Source organism: Phascolarctos cinereus, unplaced genomic scaffold (assembly GCF_003287225.1).
Source record: "Phascolarctos cinereus isolate Bilbo 61053 unplaced genomic scaffold, phaCin_HiC Scaffold_4;HRSCAF=312, whole genome shotgun sequence".
Classification (NCBI taxonomy): domain Eukaryota; kingdom Metazoa; phylum Chordata; class Mammalia; order Diprotodontia; family Phascolarctidae; genus Phascolarctos; species Phascolarctos cinereus.
In genome coordinates, this window is record NW_027555847.1 from 2,969,909 (window position 1) to 2,987,935 (window position 18,027).

General features: G+C 51.1%; 2 protein-coding genes across 5 annotated transcripts in view; one reads left to right on the forward strand and one right to left on the reverse strand.

The window, feature by feature from the left end:
• The window catches only part of CENPP (centromere protein P), a 191,630-nt gene that overhangs the window by 34,858 nt on the left and 138,745 nt on the right, over positions 1 to 18,027 (reverse strand). The gene's annotated exons all lie outside the window — the stretch shown is intronic.
• The window catches only part of ECM2 (extracellular matrix protein 2), a 37,821-nt gene continuing 24,975 nt past the window's right edge, over positions 5,182 to 18,027 (forward strand). Inside the window, exons 1-3 of one of the 4 annotated variants that reach the window (XM_078152008.1) lie at positions 5,182 to 5,462; positions 5,963 to 6,666; positions 14,900 to 15,225. In XM_078152008.1, coding sequence (XP_078008134.1) covers positions 14,919 to 15,225 — 307 coding nt within the window. In that variant the 5' untranslated portion in view covers positions 5,182 to 5,462; positions 5,963 to 6,666; positions 14,900 to 14,918. The remainder of the gene's footprint in view (positions 5,463 to 5,962; positions 6,667 to 14,899; positions 15,226 to 18,027) is intronic. The other 3 variants (XM_020964357.2, XM_020964359.2, XM_020964360.2) reach the window with 3 other exon arrangements.

Here is an 18,027-nt window from a genome sequence, read left to right on the forward strand (position 1 = left end):
ACAATGCTAGCGAAGTCACAGGATATAAAGTAAACCCACATAACCATCAGCACTTCTATATGTAACCAGCAGAGTCAGCAGCAAGAGAAAGAAAGAGATTCCATTTAAAATGGCTGAAGACAATAAAAAACACTTGGCAGTCTCCCTGCCAAGACAAACCCAGGAATGAGATGAACATGATTCCAAAATGCCTTTCACTCTAATGAAGGCAGATCTAAATAACTGGAGGATTATCAGCTGCTGGTGGACAGGCTGGACCATTGTAATACAAATGACAACACCACCCACATTAATTTACTTATTCAGTGCCACTCCAATCAAACTACCAAAAAGGATTTTATTGTGCTCGAAAAAAATAACAAGATTCATCTGGAAGAACAAAAGGTCAAGAATATCAAGGGAATCTGAGGAAAAGAGAGAATTGTGAATTCAATTTTTAAAAACAAATGTTAAAATGAGTATAATTTTTAAAAAAAGAACCAGGAAAAAAATCCCCTAAAATTTAGCTCAGGGCCTTGGGCCCCAGTAGCAACCTTTGAGCCCTGGGGCTCAGCAACAGTTTGATGACCTCTGTGCTGACCACACAACCCGCACCTTCTGCAGCATTAAGAGCAAAGTGGGGCCGCTGTGGAGATACCTCCCAAAGTCCCAGGCCAGAACGAATATCGAGACAGTCCTGACCACTGCGAGGCCATCACTCTGATGGGACGGCAGGTCGTGGCGACATCAGCCACTGGTCGTGGGCAAAGAGTGAGGCTCGGCACAAACATGACCAGGCCTGAAGTTGTTAGTAAGCCTCCAGGCGGGGGTGGGGGACACCCCCCCTCTGTGCTTGGCTCAGGGACTGGCCACAGCGAATGCCTCTGAAGAGTGTGGTCACTCGCTGGTTTGGGGCCCCTTCTCAGACAGTGTATCAGAGGGAAAGAATCCCTATTATTGCAGGAGCCCAAGCTGATGCTAAAACCCCTATCTGTGCACACGTCTCCCAGAGCAGGCATGAAAGGCCAACTCACAGAATGTGCAGGAGAGAATTCGGTGAGAGGCCGCAGCTGGGGCTGCTGTCTCAGGAATACTGGCTCCTCCAGCCCCCAGGCTGGGCGGCCTGCTGGGCGGTGGGCAGCGAGGGTGGGCAGCGAGGGTGGCCACGGTGGGCAGTGCAAGGCAATTTCAGGAGACAGACAGATGGGAAGGGCTTGGGGTTGGAAGGCTCTGGAGGGCCTGGCCCCAGATCTCTCTCCAACTGGCCACTCCCGGCTCTGAGGCCATCTCCCTGCCCCCAACATTCGGGACTGTTCTCAGCTGCCCACTGGACACCCCGGGGTATGATGTCAGCAAGCGTGTTCACCCTTCCCCTCGAGTGCTGGCCACTTTCTTCTCATCCCCCTGTCCCCTGGCACTCCGGCCCCACCAGGCTCTCGCAGGTACACCCTCTGCTCTTGGTGAGACCCTCCCTGTCCCCCAAGGCCCAGGATAATAGCGCCTCCTTCTACAAAGACCACAAGAAGCTTCCATTTCCTGGAGGCCGAGGCCAGTGCCTTCCGGTGCTCAGCCCAGACCTAGGTGAGTCCTCCCAGAGCCTCCGCCATGTAAGGAGGGCACCCACCTCATCATTTCCTCTTCCAGAAGTTCGTCTGCCAAAGGACATCAACTCTGAACCTCTGAGGCAGGGCTTCCTCGCCCCACCCCCCACATTGGATTGGGAGCTCCTCAGGGGCAGGGACACCTTTTGCTTTTCTTGGCATCCCCAGCACTTAGCACAGGGCCCGGCACACCCTAGGTACTTAATAAATGTTGACTGGGTTTTTGCCAGTTCTTATGCCTTCAGCACTGGGTGAGAGGATAAGTCTACCACGGAGGGCACCCAAATTCTGATTGTCTCCCTGTCCGAGATGACCACAAAACTCTCAAAATTATCAATAAAACAAGCAGTTTGACCTAGTGGGCAGAGTCAGGAAGACCTGGGTTCAAAATCTGCCTGACATTGACCAGCTGGGTGGGCCAGTTCCTGAAACTTTCTTAATTTCACTTCCTTTTCTGACCATCAGGGCCAGCAACGGCTGCCATGGCTCTCTTCCGGCACCACCTCGGGTTGGCTGAGCCCTTCTCCTTATACAGTGTGGTCTCTGAGAGCTTCTGCAATGGTCAGACCTTCAGGAGTGCCAACACACGTTGGCTTAGACCAGAGTCGTCCTTCCTCGATGAAAGGACAGTATACAAACTCATGTTACTTATATAAGCTTACGTACAGACATCGGTTTCAGGATCCGAGGGCCTGGAGAGGACAGACTTGGTTAGGATGAAAGAACGCTAGCTCTGGAATCAGGGCAGCCGGCCTTGAATTCTAGCTGGCTACTTACTCCCAGTGATAACCCCTCCGGGCCTCCATTTCTCATCTGTGGCAGCGGCGCCCTGGGCTGGGCACCCACAGGAGCTGAGGCCATTCCCTAGACCCAGCCAAAGCAGAGGCACCCAGGGAATGAACCAGCCCAGAGGGCCAGGAGAAGCCTCCAGGGCCATAGACTAGGGCTGGCCCTGTGCTGGGGCTCCTCTGGTCTTTTGTGAGCAGAAGGAAGCAAGTGGCCTGGGGGAACCGAGGCCTGTGAAAGACTGAAAACAGCCCAGCGGGAACAGGCACTGAGACTTGCCTGTTCCCGTGAAGGGAGCAGCCCCAGGGAGAGCCGTCTACCAGCCGGGGACCTGCAGGAGGGGAGCTCCTAGGGAATGTCTCCACCAGCCCAGAGGGCCTGAGAGAATGCACCCAGAGTTTGCAAAGTGAGGGGGAGGCCATCGCCTCCAGCGGGTGGAAGGCTAGTGCGGCTTCTGCTGAGTGTGTGACCTTTTGTCTCTGCCCGAGCCAGGGGTCAGAGAGCAGGCCGACTGCCCACTCTCCAGGAGGGCGTGCCACCCATTCCTGTTAAACCACCAGAAAACGAGAATAAATGTCTCTTTCCTTAATATGATAAGTAATATATATCTAAAGAGGCGGCTAGGTGATGCCATAGTGCATGGAGTGCTGGGCCTGGAGTCAGGACGACCCAAGTTCAAGTCCAGCCTCAGACATTTACTAGCTGTAAAACCTGGGTGAGTCACTTAACCCTTTTTGCCTTAATCTACTGGAGCAGGAAATGGCAAATCATTCCAGCATCTTTGCCAAGAAAACCCCAGGGGGAGCACTGTTGTGCTTGGTCCACGGGGTCACAAAGAACTGGACACGACTGAATCACCACAACATATATTTAAAACCAAGAGCTAGCCTCGGTTTCATAGGGATAGAATAGAGGCCTTTCCAAAAAATCGAGGGCGATGCCAAGATGTCTGTTATCACCGCTGCTATTTAACTGAGTTCTAGAAATGTGTGCTCGCTACAGGAAACAGACAAGAAAACAGTGGAGGGAATACGCGGGGTAATGAGGAAACACAATATGGCGGTTTAGTTGGAGAACCCCAGAGAGTCGGCTGAAAAGGGATCACAGCAATGAACCACTTCAGGGAGGCTGCGAGACAGAACACAAAGCCACACCGATCACCAGCGTTTCTGTGCATCAGCAACAAAGCTTAGGCGGAAGAGACAGAAATTCCGTTTATGTGACTGGCGAGACTTTGTAGGATGCTTGGGAGCCTGCAAGAGACAGCATCACAGGCACAGAACTGTAAGACACTCTTTACGTCAATGAACACAGGCCTGAATACGGCCTGTTACAGGGGCCCAGCCACCAGAATAAATGTGGCCTCACCTAAATTAATCGACTTTCTCGGCACCGTGCCAAACTATCCCAGGAGTCCTTTCTAGCTCTGAAACCCAGATTCATCCGGAGGAACAAAAAGTCAAGAATCTCAGGAGAAATCATAGAAAGGGCAGGTAGGAAGGGGCCGGGGCGGGCGCCGTCACTGGGCCCGCTGGTCAGTGGGGCAGACCAGGGCCACGACTCAGCTGCCTCGAGCCGGACAGACTCCAATGTCACAGCTCCCGCCAGGCACACGCTTCTTCTGCTCCCTGTTTGCGTTTTGGGCACTGGGCTGCCCCTCCACGCCGGGACATTCTTTCCTCTGCAGGTGCTTTCTCCCAGTGGGACTCCCCCCTTTCCCATCGGATCTCTCTTCACACCCTCTGGATGCCTCACCTCCGCCCTGCCAGGTCTTCCTTTCTTCTCTCTCTGCTATCTCACGGGGTGACTTCCTCAGCTTCCGAGGCTCACGTGCCTCCCTATGAAGATGGCACCCCCAGATCGACACGTCCAGCCCCAACTGTGTCCTGAGCGCCGGGCTCACACCACAAACCGCGTGTTGGACTTCCCAGAGACTCTAAAACTGAGCTCGTCATCTTCCCTCCTAACCCTTCCCCTTCCCCAGACTTCCCTGTTTCTGTTGAGGGAACCCCCATCCTTCCAGGGTCTCGGGTTCATCAGCTTGACATTGTCCTGAACTCTCCCTCCGGCTCAGTGAGCAGTCCAATCCGCCATCAAATCTCACCATTTCTACCTTTACCGTCTCTTGCATCCAGCCCTTTCTCTCAGCTCATAGGCAAATAATTGGAGCACTGGGGATTCGTTGACTGTTGTGGCCCACAGCTGTTCTCTGATGTTCTTGTTTTTTACATGTGAGGAAAGCCAGGTGTAAAGAGGCTACGTGGTCCAGTCCGAGGGAGTGTCCAGACTGCCCCATGGCCCACCCCCTGGGACTTTCAATGCGTCTGGAGTCTGGGCCTCTCCAGCAGTCAGTCAGTCTGGTGAAGCCTGGGGACCCTTCTCAGAACGGTGCTTTTAAATGCATAAAGTATTTAGGATTACAAAGAAAGCCAGGTATAGGGAAATACGGTTATCAAAACATTTTTAAAAACAATATCATAGGCATGAGGTAAAGAACCCGTGCATAAGATTGCACTGCCACAAAATTTCCTACTTTAAACTCTAAATGTCACAGGGAGTTTTCCTTTCCAAACCCTGCTGAACAGAGGCGATGATGAAAATGATTTCAGAAGAAAAATATTTCCCCTGAATAGTTCATGACTTCTATAGTTTAATAGGACTCCAGTGAAATCATGCAAATCACTAATCGCTTTGAAATTTCTGGTTTAGAAAAGGAACACAAATTAAATCATTCAAATCGTTGGTTTCTTGTTCCTCCCTGTTTTTTTTTTCCCCTTTCCAGCTGTGCCTGTTCAGCCTAAGGACCACATGCTTTCCATTTTTCCTCTGGGTTGTTTTTCTTTTCTTTTTTTAAAAATTTTCCTTGGTAACTTTATTTTCCTTAGTAAGTTTATTGGCTGATTTTCTGCACGAAGCACAGAACAGCTTTTATCCCCAAGGGACGGAGCTATTTCAGACCTTACTAAGAAGTTATTTAACATGTTTCAACATTTCCTACTGTCATTCTCTGTTTTTAAGAGAGCCGTCTGATTTTGTTTCACTTTCAACTGGAGCCTAAATGACACCAACCAGACTCCACTTAGATTAGTTTTCCAGGTAAACAAGCTTTCAATTCTGAATTTTGGCTAAAGTGTATAGCGGGGTTGATGTGATATTTTAATAATTTTGTATTTCCTACTATGCGGATATGTCTAACACTTGACAAGATTAAGTTTGGTAAAAGCTTTTTAGAATTTAAAAGTACGTATTATCGACTAATTTGCTCTTTCAGGATGAACAGTCCTCAGGACTTCAAATATTGCGTAGCTGGAAATGAAATCATTTTTGTGCGTCTTAGCTAGATGAATTTCTCAATAGATGAGTGTCACTGACCACCAAAACACTTCAGAAGTTTCATTCCTTTTGTAGAGTTCTTAATCTTGAAAAAAATGATCAAGGATTTACTGAAAAGCATTTTAAAAATCAAATTTGTAGAGTAAAATAAATGGGAATTAGGGCAAGATGAGAAATTAATATGTTTTTAATAGAATGAAAGATGTTTAATGGAAACCACATTGAGAGAACAAAAATGGTTATGAACTCGCTGATTACTACAGGGTTCGAAATGAAGATGCCTGCTTCTAAACAGGAACCAATCCTGGACTCTCAGATACCTGCCACCGTTGCAGGAAGTCTCAGAAGACAATTCCAACATGGAAGTAAAACTCAATAACAAAGAAGGGAAGTCAACAAGTCAAGGCTCGGCAAATACCTACTGTGTGCCAGGCACTGAGCCAAGCCCTGGAAGCACAAAGGAAGGCAAAAGGCAGTCCCTGCTCTCACGGGGGAGACAGCGCAGAGGACAGATAGGACAGCGTCACTGGAGACGGCCTCAGAGGGAAGGCTTCGCTATGAAGGGAGATGGCCAAACGCCTTCTAGAGGACAGAGGGCCTTAGTGAGGACTTGAAGGAAATCAGGGAAGCCAGAAGTGGGGATGAGGAGGGAGAGAATTCCAGGCAGTGAAAAGGGTCTGGAATGGGGAGATGGAGGGGTTTGCTCAAGGAACAGCCACAAGGCCAGGGTCACGGGACCAAAGAATACATGGACAGGAATAAGGTAAAAGAAGTCTGGGCAGGTAGGGTGGGGCCAGCTTATGAAGGGCTCTGAATGTCCAACAGAGGGCTTTCTAGAGAAAGCCACTGGAACAGATCACAGGGAGGACGACATGATTGGACCTGCCATCGAGGAAGGCCGCTCTGACAGCTGAGCGGAGGAGGGTCTGCGTGGGAAGAGCCTGGAGGCAGGGAGACCCACCAGGAGGTGAGTACAGTAACTGAGGTGTTGAGGGCTCGCACCTGGGCAGCGGTGGCGTCAGAGGAGGGAGGGGGGGCATATTGGAGAGACACTAAGAAGGCAGAATGGATAGGATTTGGCAATGGAGTGGATATAGTGGGTTGAGGAAGGTGAGCTACGTGACTGACATGACAGTGGTGCCTCTGACAACAATAAGGAAGTTAGGAAAAGTTGTGTGTTGGTGGGAAGTGGGAAAGAATGCTTTTGGTCTGGAATATATTGTTTAGGATGTCTAGTTTGAGGTGTCCAACAGACACTTGGCAATGCAAACCTTGAGGGTAGGAGAGAGGATAGATTTTAGAATTATCTGCATAGAGACGGTAGTTGAATTCTGGGGAGCTGATGAAATCACCAAAGGAGACAGAGGGAGAAGAAAAGACCCAGGACAGAACCTTGGAGGTCACCAAGATCCAGCAAAGGAGACTGGGAAGGAGCCGTCAGACAAACAGGAGGAGAACCAGGAGAGAGTGGCGTCATGAAAACCAAAAGAGAAGAGGGTGATCAATACTGTCCAAGGCTGCAGAGCGGGCAAGAAGGATGAGGACTGAGAAAAGCCTGTTGGATTTGGTAACTAAGAGATCAAGGGTGACTTTGGAGGAAGCTTGAAGAATGGCATCAGAAGCCAGACTGCAGAAAGTTAAGAGAAAGAAAGGAGAAGGAGGGGTCAATTTTAGATGGCTTTTTCAAGGCATTTAAGCACAAAAGAGAGACAAGATATGACAGCTGGCTGGAGTAGATTAAGTGAGTGGGTTTGTTTTTTTTTTTAAAGGGGAAGAGAGACACGGGCATATTCTTAGATAGTCGGGAAGTAGCCAGGAGACTGATGATAGTGAAAGGATGAGGATGATGGAGGGGCAATCTCTGGAGAAGACAGGATGGAATGGGATGATGGACACGCAGAGGGGTTTGCCTGGGCAAGAAGGGCCACCTCTTTATGTGAGATGGGTGGAAAGCACCTGGGGAACGTGGGACGAGGAGGGAGACGTGGGAGCTCTTGGAGAAGGGCCTCAAGATCTTCAGTGACATAGACATCAAGGCTGCTACATGAGAAGGTAGAAGGAGGAGCCGTGGGAGCTCTGAGGAAGAGTGAAAAGAAATGGAAAATCTGCTCTGGTGAGCAAGCAGGGAGGTGTGAAAGTACTGCCTTGAAGCAGCGAGGGCCCAGGGGAGGTTCCATAACGTAAATTCATAGTGGACCCAGGAAGCAGTTTTGTGACTTTCCTCCATCCTCAGTCAGCAGCACATGGACAGGCAGGAAGGCAGTGGACGATGGCAGTGATGTGGGGCTGACTAAAGGACTCAAGGGAAGAGGATGTGATTATATTTCGCTGGGTCCGATGAGACGATGCAGAAATTTTGCTTTGCAAGCTACTGAATGCTACATAAAAGGCAATTATTATCATTATTCCCCCTACTTCCCGTGACCTCATGGATGTAGACACTCCCTGTAAGGTACACCTTCTTGACCTGACCACCTCCTATCCGCGCCCTCTCATCAACCCTACCACAGTATGTCAGCCTGCCCCTAAGGTCCTTCCTGACCAGAGTCCTCAGTCGCTCAATCCACAAGTATTTATCAGGCCTGAAGATACAAGGAGGACCTACCCCTGGGGTGCAGGAGACAGCACCAGTACACAGCGAATGCATACAAACACCCAGACAAACTGGTCAGGTTGGCAGGCCTTTGGGAGGAGTCTTTGGGGGGGACTGAGGCAGAGATAAGGAGGGAGCACATTCCAGGCAGGGAGCATGACCAGCGCACATGCAGACAGCAAATGCAGTGTGGTATGCACCGGGCAGAGGGCTGGCTTGGCTAGAAGGCAGAACGCGGATGGGGACTAATGTCCAATGAGCCTGGAAAGACAGACTGGGGCGGGCGGGGAAGAGTTTTAGAAGCCAAGCAAAGGAGACTTCTGGCCAAAATGGCTGCCCGAGCAGGAGGTGCGGAGTCCAGCTCCCCAACCCCCACGTGGTAAAACTGGCAGAGTAAGAAGCAAGACATCCAGTGAAAAACCACAGCAGTGTCTTCCCCCCCAAATCCGCGCCCAAAGTGAGAAAGCCAGGGGCGAGAGGAAAGGGAGCTCCCAGAAAAGCAAGCATCAGCGCAGTTAAAGATGAGGTACCTAGAGGCTGTAAGGCCCATGTCCAGAATGAATGAACGAGGGAGGGCTTGAACTGTTTAGTAAGCTCTTACTCTGTGCAAAGCTCTGGGCTCAGCATCCGGAGCACAAATGCTCTTGAGCCCGGCCCTGCTCTCCAGGGGCCCCTCCCTCTAATGGGGGAGACAACATCCAGGGAAGGGCCCAGCTGCAGGTCAGAGGGAAGGTCCCAGGGCCCTGAGGGGGCAGCTGCAGAGCAGGACAGAGTAACAGCAGAGCCTGATGGGGAGCCTGGACCAGAGAGGGCTTGGGATCTTGGTGACCAGGGCTTCCTTTTCCCTGCAGCCCCTGCAGGAGCAGGGCCCAGGCTGCATCTCCCCGGGGGTGCTGGGCGGGAAGCCTGGTTCTTCCCAAGGCTCGCGGGCTCAGGGTCCTGGGCTATTTCCATCAGGGTCTGGGGTGAGCTGGGAATCGAGGGGGTGGCTTTGACCTGACTTGCATTTGCCCAGGCTGCTTCGAGCCTGGCTGCTTCAGTTAGGCTGGCCAGCCTGCCCTCTGGGTGGCTCCTGGTTGGCACTTGGTAAGGATGGCTGACTCCCTCTTCATGGGATTTGCTTTCCCTGATTACGGCCATGAGGGCTGGGCTGGAAGCAAGACAAGTGGTCTGGGGATGCTGACACTCTTAGGATTCCTGTGTCTGTTTGCCTGTGTGCAATCATCAATGGTGATAAAGAAGGCTGATTGCTTTCCCACAATGATTTTTCCCCTCGATGTGGAAGCAGGTCTGGAGGCATTTCTCTTCCGAAGGCTCCTGGGCTCAGGGTCCTGGGCTGTCTCCATCAGCGTCCAAGGGAGCCAGTATCCAATTAGAGTGGTGGCAGTTTGACCTGCCCAGCACCTGCTGCCTCCTGTCTCTCCTTCCAGGAGCCTTGCTGTTTTAGCGAGGCTGACTGGCTTGCCAAAGATGGCTAGAGTAGAGATGTCCCCGGTAACTACCTAGGATGGTCACAGCATCCTCAGGGTGGAGACTTTAGAAGTCCCAGGGGATGGTCAATGGGCAGTAACTATTCAGTGCAGGCAATCCCCGACTGAGAGAGTTCCTATCTCTCTATGTGAAAGGCCAAAGAAGGCCCTGAGTACAGGGATTCAGGGGCCCAGGGGAGACCAAGAGATCTGACCAGCCTGGCACTCTCCAAGGGGAGCCACCTCCCCCTGCTGGTACAAATCTCCAATTCAGGAACAAAGCCAGAAAGATGAGCAAATCAAAGAAAACGCTGAGAAGCATCATGCTATTGCCAACCTAACTCCACAGTGATACCAGAAGTGGCCCAAAGCACTCCACGGACACCCAGAGGAAAGGAAACAAGAGATAAAGAGGGGAGTCAAAGCTCTGAAGGCAAGACCCAGAGGGACGGCCAACAAGGCACGTGGCACCTCTTAATCAGGACACAGAATCCCTGAGAGCTAGAAGAGACCAAACAGAAATCACTGTCCTGGAGAAAGAAACGTCAGAACAAAATCAAACAACTGAAAAAAATAACCAACTGACTGTCTGAGCGTAATCAAATAGGATGGCGCCATACTATTACCGTTCAGTCATTTCAGTCACATCTGATTCTTCATGGCCCCCACTGGTGTTTTCTTGGGAAAGATTAGAGTGGCCATTTCCTTCTGCAGCTCATTTTTAAGATGAGGAAACTGAGGCAAACAGAGGGAAGTGACTTGCTCAGGCTAGGTGTCTGAGGGCTGGATTCGAACTCATGTCTTCCTGACCCCAGGCCCACTACTTTAGCCACTGCACTACCTAGCTGCCCTAGAATCCATGCATTTTGAACAAATCTAAACCTGGTATTAAAGATATAGCAGCTTGCCCCAAAAGTTTTTCTTTACATCAGTTTATCCTGTCAAAAAGCTACCCACTCCAGTGTCTAATTGTTATTGAAATGCGATTTAGGGTTCAAGCCAAGGCATTTGCCCAAGGTTCTCCTCATTGATGAGGAGGATTACTCAACATTCTGTGCTTTGTGCAGGGTGGAGATGGCCAGGGCTGGGGGGAGGAGAGACCTCCTTCAGGCTTCTGGCTTTGATAAAGGGCACATGTGGGGTCCAGGTTTTCTTCAGGGAGATGCCACTGGAGGGGGAAAAATCCTTTGGAAATAAGCTGACACGTAGAAGAGCCGGTGACTCGACAGGCCCCTATTTCCAGCACACTTTACCAGACACTTGGAGAAAATTTCTCTTTGGATAGGACTGGGGACTCGTGCTCTCCACTAGGCTGAGCTATCTGCTCTCAGGTGCAGAACTCAGACAAGCTGGGTATCGTGTGGCATATGAGAATCTGCATTTCTGTCTGCTGTCGGTTTATTGACCATTGGTGACGGTCTTTGTATAACTGGCATTTGGGGGGGGAGGGTACCAAGCCCTTGACACAGCCGGGGCAGGGACCCCTTCCCCATCAAGGGGCCATGACCACGAAAGCAACTTGATCCTAAAAGTAACTTCCCCTAGACGGCCACTATTCAGGGGTGTGGTATCATTCTAGTCTGGTGCCCCTGTCTTAGGGGAACACAGAGTCAGCCTCATGCCCTGCAGGCAAGGCTGTCCTGAGGAGGGAGCTGGGGAAGGCCCCCGCAGCTGCCTTGCTGACAAACCCATGTGATGCAGCCACAGACCTGCCCAAACCTCCCAGAGAGATTTTTAAATATCTGGATTCATCTGTGGCTGTTAACACCATGTTCTTCGTGTAATTCCTTTCTTTCCACAATGTCGGCATATCATGGAAAAGCTCTATCCTTCTCTGAGAGATGATCAGCTTTAAGAAGAGCTCTGATAGGGCTGTGCTCACTATGGAGCTTGTTTTTTAAAAAGCGACAATTCTTCAGAATGTTAGAGGGGCCTAACAAGGAGGTGTGGTGGATAGAGTCAGGAAGGCCTGAGTTCGAATTCTGTCTCAGACACTTATTGGCCACGTGACCCCTCTCATCTGAAAAATGGGGATAACAGCCCCTGTCTTCCAGGACCGATGTGAAGATCAGTCGGATAACATGCAAATCACGTTGCAGCTTTGAAGGGCTTTCTAAATGCCGCTAGCTCTGATGATGATGGCAAACAGATGGACGGTGATGCGTTCATTGCCTGGGTGGAAAGAATCTTCCCTGTTCTCAGACTGGTGTAATGTCCTTTCTTCTTCCTTTTCAAAGATTGTTCCTAAGACTTAAAAACTATTTGGTTTTTAATACCAACCTTCTGCTGGTGAGTCATGGAATGCTATGCTCAGTTTCAGAGGGCAGTGGAGAGATGGAGGTGAACACACAGAGCAGTGAAGTGAGAAGAACCATAATCAGAGGTTTCCTGGCAACTTGTGAACCTAGAAATAGGGAGAGATGACAGGTGGGCAGCCTGGGCACTACCCTGAAGGGGTCCTCGTGAGGTCGGGAGAAAGGTGGCCGGCACATTGCATAGATCTGCCTTAATGGAGGAGATGGGCTGGAGCTGTCCAGTGTGGGCGGTGCCCTCCATCCCCACAGGGCACTGGCATTGAGTCCGACCTTACCCCCTCCCACTCACACTGCTCTGAAGGGCAGTGACAATGAATATGGCCCTGCTGCCTACTGTGACCACTTACGATCACAGACTGATAAGTGGGGGACCCGAGAGGCAAGAGACCGGCCACCCTCATCAATCTCAGTTTAAAGGCACTTCACTGGACAAGGTGGGCCTCCTGAGAGTCAATGACAGTTTTCTAGTATTTCCCATGGGTCAGAGCATTGGGGATTTTGGGTTGGAGGGGACCCTGGAGATAGCCTAGTCTGACCCCCACATTTCACGGAGGAGGAAATGACTTGCCCAGGGTGATGCAGAAAAGGCCCTGTGAACTCAGACCCTCTGAAGGCTCTTTGGTGCCTGCTGGTTCTGGCAGAAGCTTTCTCTGCACTAGCCCCCTCTCCCTCTTCAGTGCCTGGGCCAGCAGGCCAGGGAAGATGGGTCCAGGAGCGGAGGCACACGCCTGGCTTGGAGAAGACTCGTCCCCTGCTGTGGTTTTCTGGACAGCTGACTAAATCCAGGGGTGAACACGGAGAGTCCCTCTCCATCGGGCATGGCTTTTCGGTGCAGCTTCTGGCCCCATCGAAGCCCAGAGCCGAGCTCCTTGGTGGCCTCTGGATCCATCCCACTCTGTGTGGCTACTTGGGCTTACTCATTCCTGACGATCTGGGTTTTCTGAACTCTGAGCTCTCCTACTTATCTGGATTCCTACCACAAAGCTCCTCCATCCTGATGGGGTTGTTTTCTTGGACTCAAGGCTTGGCCCATGGTCCCTGAAGGCTCCTGTCTAAATGAATGGACTTACTGGCAGTGATCCTTTTGCTTACCAAGACCCAAAATATGTTCTATTCCCTCCCTGCCTCTCGAGATTTTGGGCTGAGAGACAACGGTGACTGCAAAGAGGCAGAGGGACGAGCCAGCCAGAGAGTGATCTGAGCATCAAGCTGGGGAACGTGGCAGGGTGGAGCACGGCCTCCTGGGACACCAGCTTCTCAGTCCCCAGTTACCAAAACAGGCCACCCGTGGGGTTGCATGAACAAAGATGTCTTCTGCAGGTTACGTGGCTATTGCTGAGATCATGCAGGTGCTAGGGCGATGAACAGACCTGAGTTTAAAACAGTCAGTTCTGGGCAGTTTTCTGGCACCCGACCTGTCCTCATTCAGCAGCATTAAGGGTACGAGTAACATGGGGCTGGGGTTCTCACACTAGAAGTCTGGGGTGCTCCTGACCAAGGCCTTCTGTGGCTGACCTGTGGGAGGCTCATTAAGCATCTCGACTGGGGTCTCAGACAAAGAACTAGACCCCTTTGCTCTTCCTCTGCTATCAGTGTCACAGTGCATGACCTGCCTCCTTCCTTCTCCAGTGCTTGGCTCCTGGGGATCCCGACAAGCTGCTCAGAGACTGTCGGACGCTCCCCTGGTCACCCCACAATAACCATCTGACTCTCCCTCCCTTCACATCTTTAGCTTGTCAGCTTCTAAAATGGGAGGATTACGGCAGCAGAGAGGCAAGTGAAGGATACTGCAGTGTTCCAGAAGGAAAATGAGGTCAGAAAACACTGGAAAATGGGGCAGGGGGCTGGGAACAATGACTAGCGAAGAGAGCCATGACCCCACTGGGACGGCGAGTGGGGAAGATTGTGAGAATGAGCTGAGGCGGGAGGAGACCTCGCAGGCTGCAAGGCTCACACAAGCTCACCTGGTGAGGCGGTACTCCTGATGTAATGATCCTCCCATCAGAGATGGGGAACCTGAAATTCAGAGAGGGTAAGTGATTTGTCCAGGATCACAGAACCAGCAAGCATCAAAGGAGAATTCCAGTCCCGTGTTCTGCCTCCTGTCCCTCGATCCTGCGGCGGTCCAGAGCATACTGGGCTATCCCAACAGTGGACACACAAGAGGATTGACAGTGCATGGCTTCCAACAACAGCCTTTCTAGAAACATATGCGCTGGTGTCACTACAAAGTCATGAAGCCACTTCTTCAGGTTTGCCTCTGGCAATGCCCCCCACATGTGTATAGCCTCTAGTAGTGCCCTGTCCGCACACACACACACAACCTCTGGTACTGCCTCATACACATATACAATTTCTGGTAGTACCATACAGACTCTTGTCGTGGCACACACTCACCTACAGCCTCTGGTAGCACCTTGTACATACATACAGCCTCTGGTAGTGCCTCACACAGCCTCCTTCCAAAGTCTTGCTTTCTGAGAGGTATAGACAGTTCTGTGACTTCTCACTGGCAGAACTTGGAATGACTTCTTAGCCACAAAGTTTGTCTGTCCACATGTGGTCACAGAGGAGCTTGGAAGTGCCATCTTCCCACTGTATACTTGTCATCCCTCCTTTAAAAACATGAAAGGTTGATGATGGCCAGACAATGCACTCTGCCCTCCTGGTTTCAGGTTCTGGAGGACATAATTTCTCTTGAACAAGGGGGCGAGATCATTAGCTTTTGAGAACATTTGTGCTTTCTTTGAAATATATACCCTCCTATAGTATAGCAACAGACTGATATGGAGACTGAACTCTGCAATGGTTTTTCCTCTCCAGAAACCGGTGAAAACAAAGTATGAAGTTGGCCAGTGGGATCTACTGTTTTCTGCTCATTAGTCTGTATGCTGACGTGGCTCAAAATGCGACAACTGAAAATATCAGAAGGCTAAAACAGAGCATGGGGCACAGAGTCCCAAGGAAGAGCCCTTCCCTCAACCACAGATCACATCGGCAAACTGAGCCAACGCGACGAACCGGGATGGCTGCTGCGGCTGCTCCAACACCACGGCCTCGTCTCGGGGACATCGATGACAGCGCCGTCGACACGGTTGTGCCGCTTGGGAGCTATCTGGGAGAAGAGTCGAGCTATAGTGTCTTACCAGGTAAGAGGAGCTTCTACTCTATCACAGGAGGCCACTAGAACGTAAAGACCTATGTACAAAATGCATTTGTTATTTTTACAATTTCACCCTCACTTACTCCTTACAGACACTAACAGCTGAGGAAATCAGGAAGGGTTTTATGTCGATAGTGGACTTGAGCCCGGTTTTTAAAGGAAACAAGGGAATTCTAAGAGTTAGAAACAGGAGGGAGGGAATGTTAGGCCTGGGAGGTGGCCAAAGCAAAGGCCCAGAGGCCGGAGATAGGATGTGGTGTCTGAGGTGCCGCAGCAAGGCTGGCGGCATAAACCAAGGGTAGCCATTTATAACGGGGGGGGGGCAGGTTGTGTGAAGCTCTCCAGGCCAACCACGGTGTTTGATTCCAAAGGCTGCTGGATGGCGCCATTGGAGCAGAGAGTGTCGTGGTCAAATGTGGACGTTAGCTGTTGTTTGGAAGGTGAAGTGGACTGTGGAGAGACCGGAGGCCTGTTTGGAGGCCCCTGGGGTGGCCCAGCAAGAGTGAGAGGTGGCAATGGGGGATGGCGGCAGCCTTCAGCAGACACAGATGGAGCAGCTTGGCGGCGGGGAGCTGCTCTGGTGAAGCGGATGTACAGAATGTCTGCAGTTTCCATGTGAGATTTCCCCCTCTGTCCAACGGCCCAAACAAATAACAATCCATTAGCAACCAGAGGGTCCAGATGTAAAGGAGGGAAAACTCCCAATCACACAGGATGAATTTTCTAAAAGCCCCGGCCATCCAAGCTCTCCTACAACTCACACCAAGCAAGCGCCGTCCCCCATCCGGCCAGGGACGTCAATCATGACAAATTACTCGCTGTTTCTTTTTTATCCATTTTGTGGAACATTTTGCCAAAAGAGAGGCTCAAACCATGAGGCTCATTTCACGTTGGAACTTGGGATGGAACACGTCACAGGCCAGAGGGGCGCAGAGCCTGCTCAAGGGCGTCTCACATACCCCTGCCCACCGACCATTCACTGACCCCTCCCCAGGGCTTTCTGGCTCCTCGGCCTTCATGCGCCCATCTCCCACGCCTGGCATGCCCTTCGATCCAGCCTCCCCTCTACATCCACTGAGGCTCCCTTCTAAGACCTGCCCTCACCACAATGATCCCCTTCTTAGAGCACTTGCCTGAGCACTACGGATTCCCAGGCACCGCGCACCTTTGACCCGTAATAAACACACTTGGTTTTGTACATGCCTCAACTCCCCAGCGAGTCTGTAAAATCTGAAAGGAGGAACGGGATCATATTTCCCTTTATATTAGCTGATCATGTGCTGAGTGCTGGGCATGAGAAGAAAAGGCCCCAAACCCTTGCTGTTCTAGGGAGAGGACGCAACACAGCGAGGCACGCACCTGGCACGTGGAGAGTAGACAGAAGTTGACTATTGGGGGAGAAGGCACAGATGAGCAGGTTGGGGGAGGGGAAAGGCCCCCTCTAGAAGGGGGCCCTTGAATGGAGTCTTGGAAGAGACCAGGGGTTCTAGGACGGAGGGCATTCTAGGCATCGGGGACCACCAGGGCAGAGGTGTGGAGGTGGGACATCAACTAGGCCACTGATTCTTTGTTGTGGAGTGTGTGGAGAAGAAAAAGGTGGAAGACCCTGGAAGAGCAGGGAGAGGCCAAGTGGTAAAGAACTTACCCAACTGCGGCCTGACTACCACGGCATGCGGATCCCACCCTGTGGTGGAGACAAAAAAAAAACGTAGAAAAACGTCCACACAGATGATTCCACGCACCATCAGCACACGGAATGTGTGCACTCATAGACGAACAAAACCGGTAGGCCTGGAGGATGAACAGCTCATCCAAACGGCAGCCCTGAGTGAAGCAAGGCTGGCCAGTGAGGCCAGCTCCCTGAAGTCGGAGATGGAGCCACGTCTTTCTGGAGTGGCCGCGGTGAAGGGAGCGCCATGAAGCGGGGTAGGTTTCACAATCGAAACTAATCTAGTCAACAAGCTTGTATGCCTACCAAGAGGAGTGAATGACAGGCTCAAGACAGTGCAACTGCCACTTGCAGGAAAACGTCACACCGCCACCATCATCAGTGCCTATGCTCCCACCACGAGGAACCCTGATGAGGTCAAAGAAAAATTTTAGGAAGGCCTGGAGACCCTTATCATCAACGTGCCAAGAGAGATCAAGCTTACGATCCTGGGTGACTTTAACGCTAGGGTAGGCTCAGACTACCAGACACGTCAGGGAGTCCTAGGAAGGAATGGAGTAGGAAACAGCAACAGCAATGGTCACTCACTACTGAAGACTTGTTGTCTCATGACCTTGTCATCACCAACACTGTCTTCTGTTTACCTAAATGCAATAAAACTGTGTATGCGCCCTTGCAGCAAACATTGGCATTTAATAGACGATGTGATTGTAATGGGAAGAGATAGACAGGATGCGAGAGTGAAGAAAGCGACGTGTGGCGTAGAGTGCTGGACTGACGATAGACTTATCCTCTCCAAGCTAAACATTCACATTCAACAAAAGCGGTGCCCCCAAGGCAGGATGACTGCCAGAAGAATTAATGTCAACGCTAATGGCATCAAGGTCAGCTACCGCGCTGATGGTCAGTTTTTCACTTGCAGAGGCTACAAGCCAAGACCAAAGTGGAGGGAGTGTTGGTGCATGATTTTCTGTTTGCAGATGGTTGTGCACTTGATGCAGCCTCTGAAGCTGAGATGCCACAAAGTATGGATCGATTCTCTGCTGCTTGTGCTAATTTTGGCCTAACAATCACCACCAAGAAAACAGTAGGTGCTCCATCAGCCACCACACCATCAGT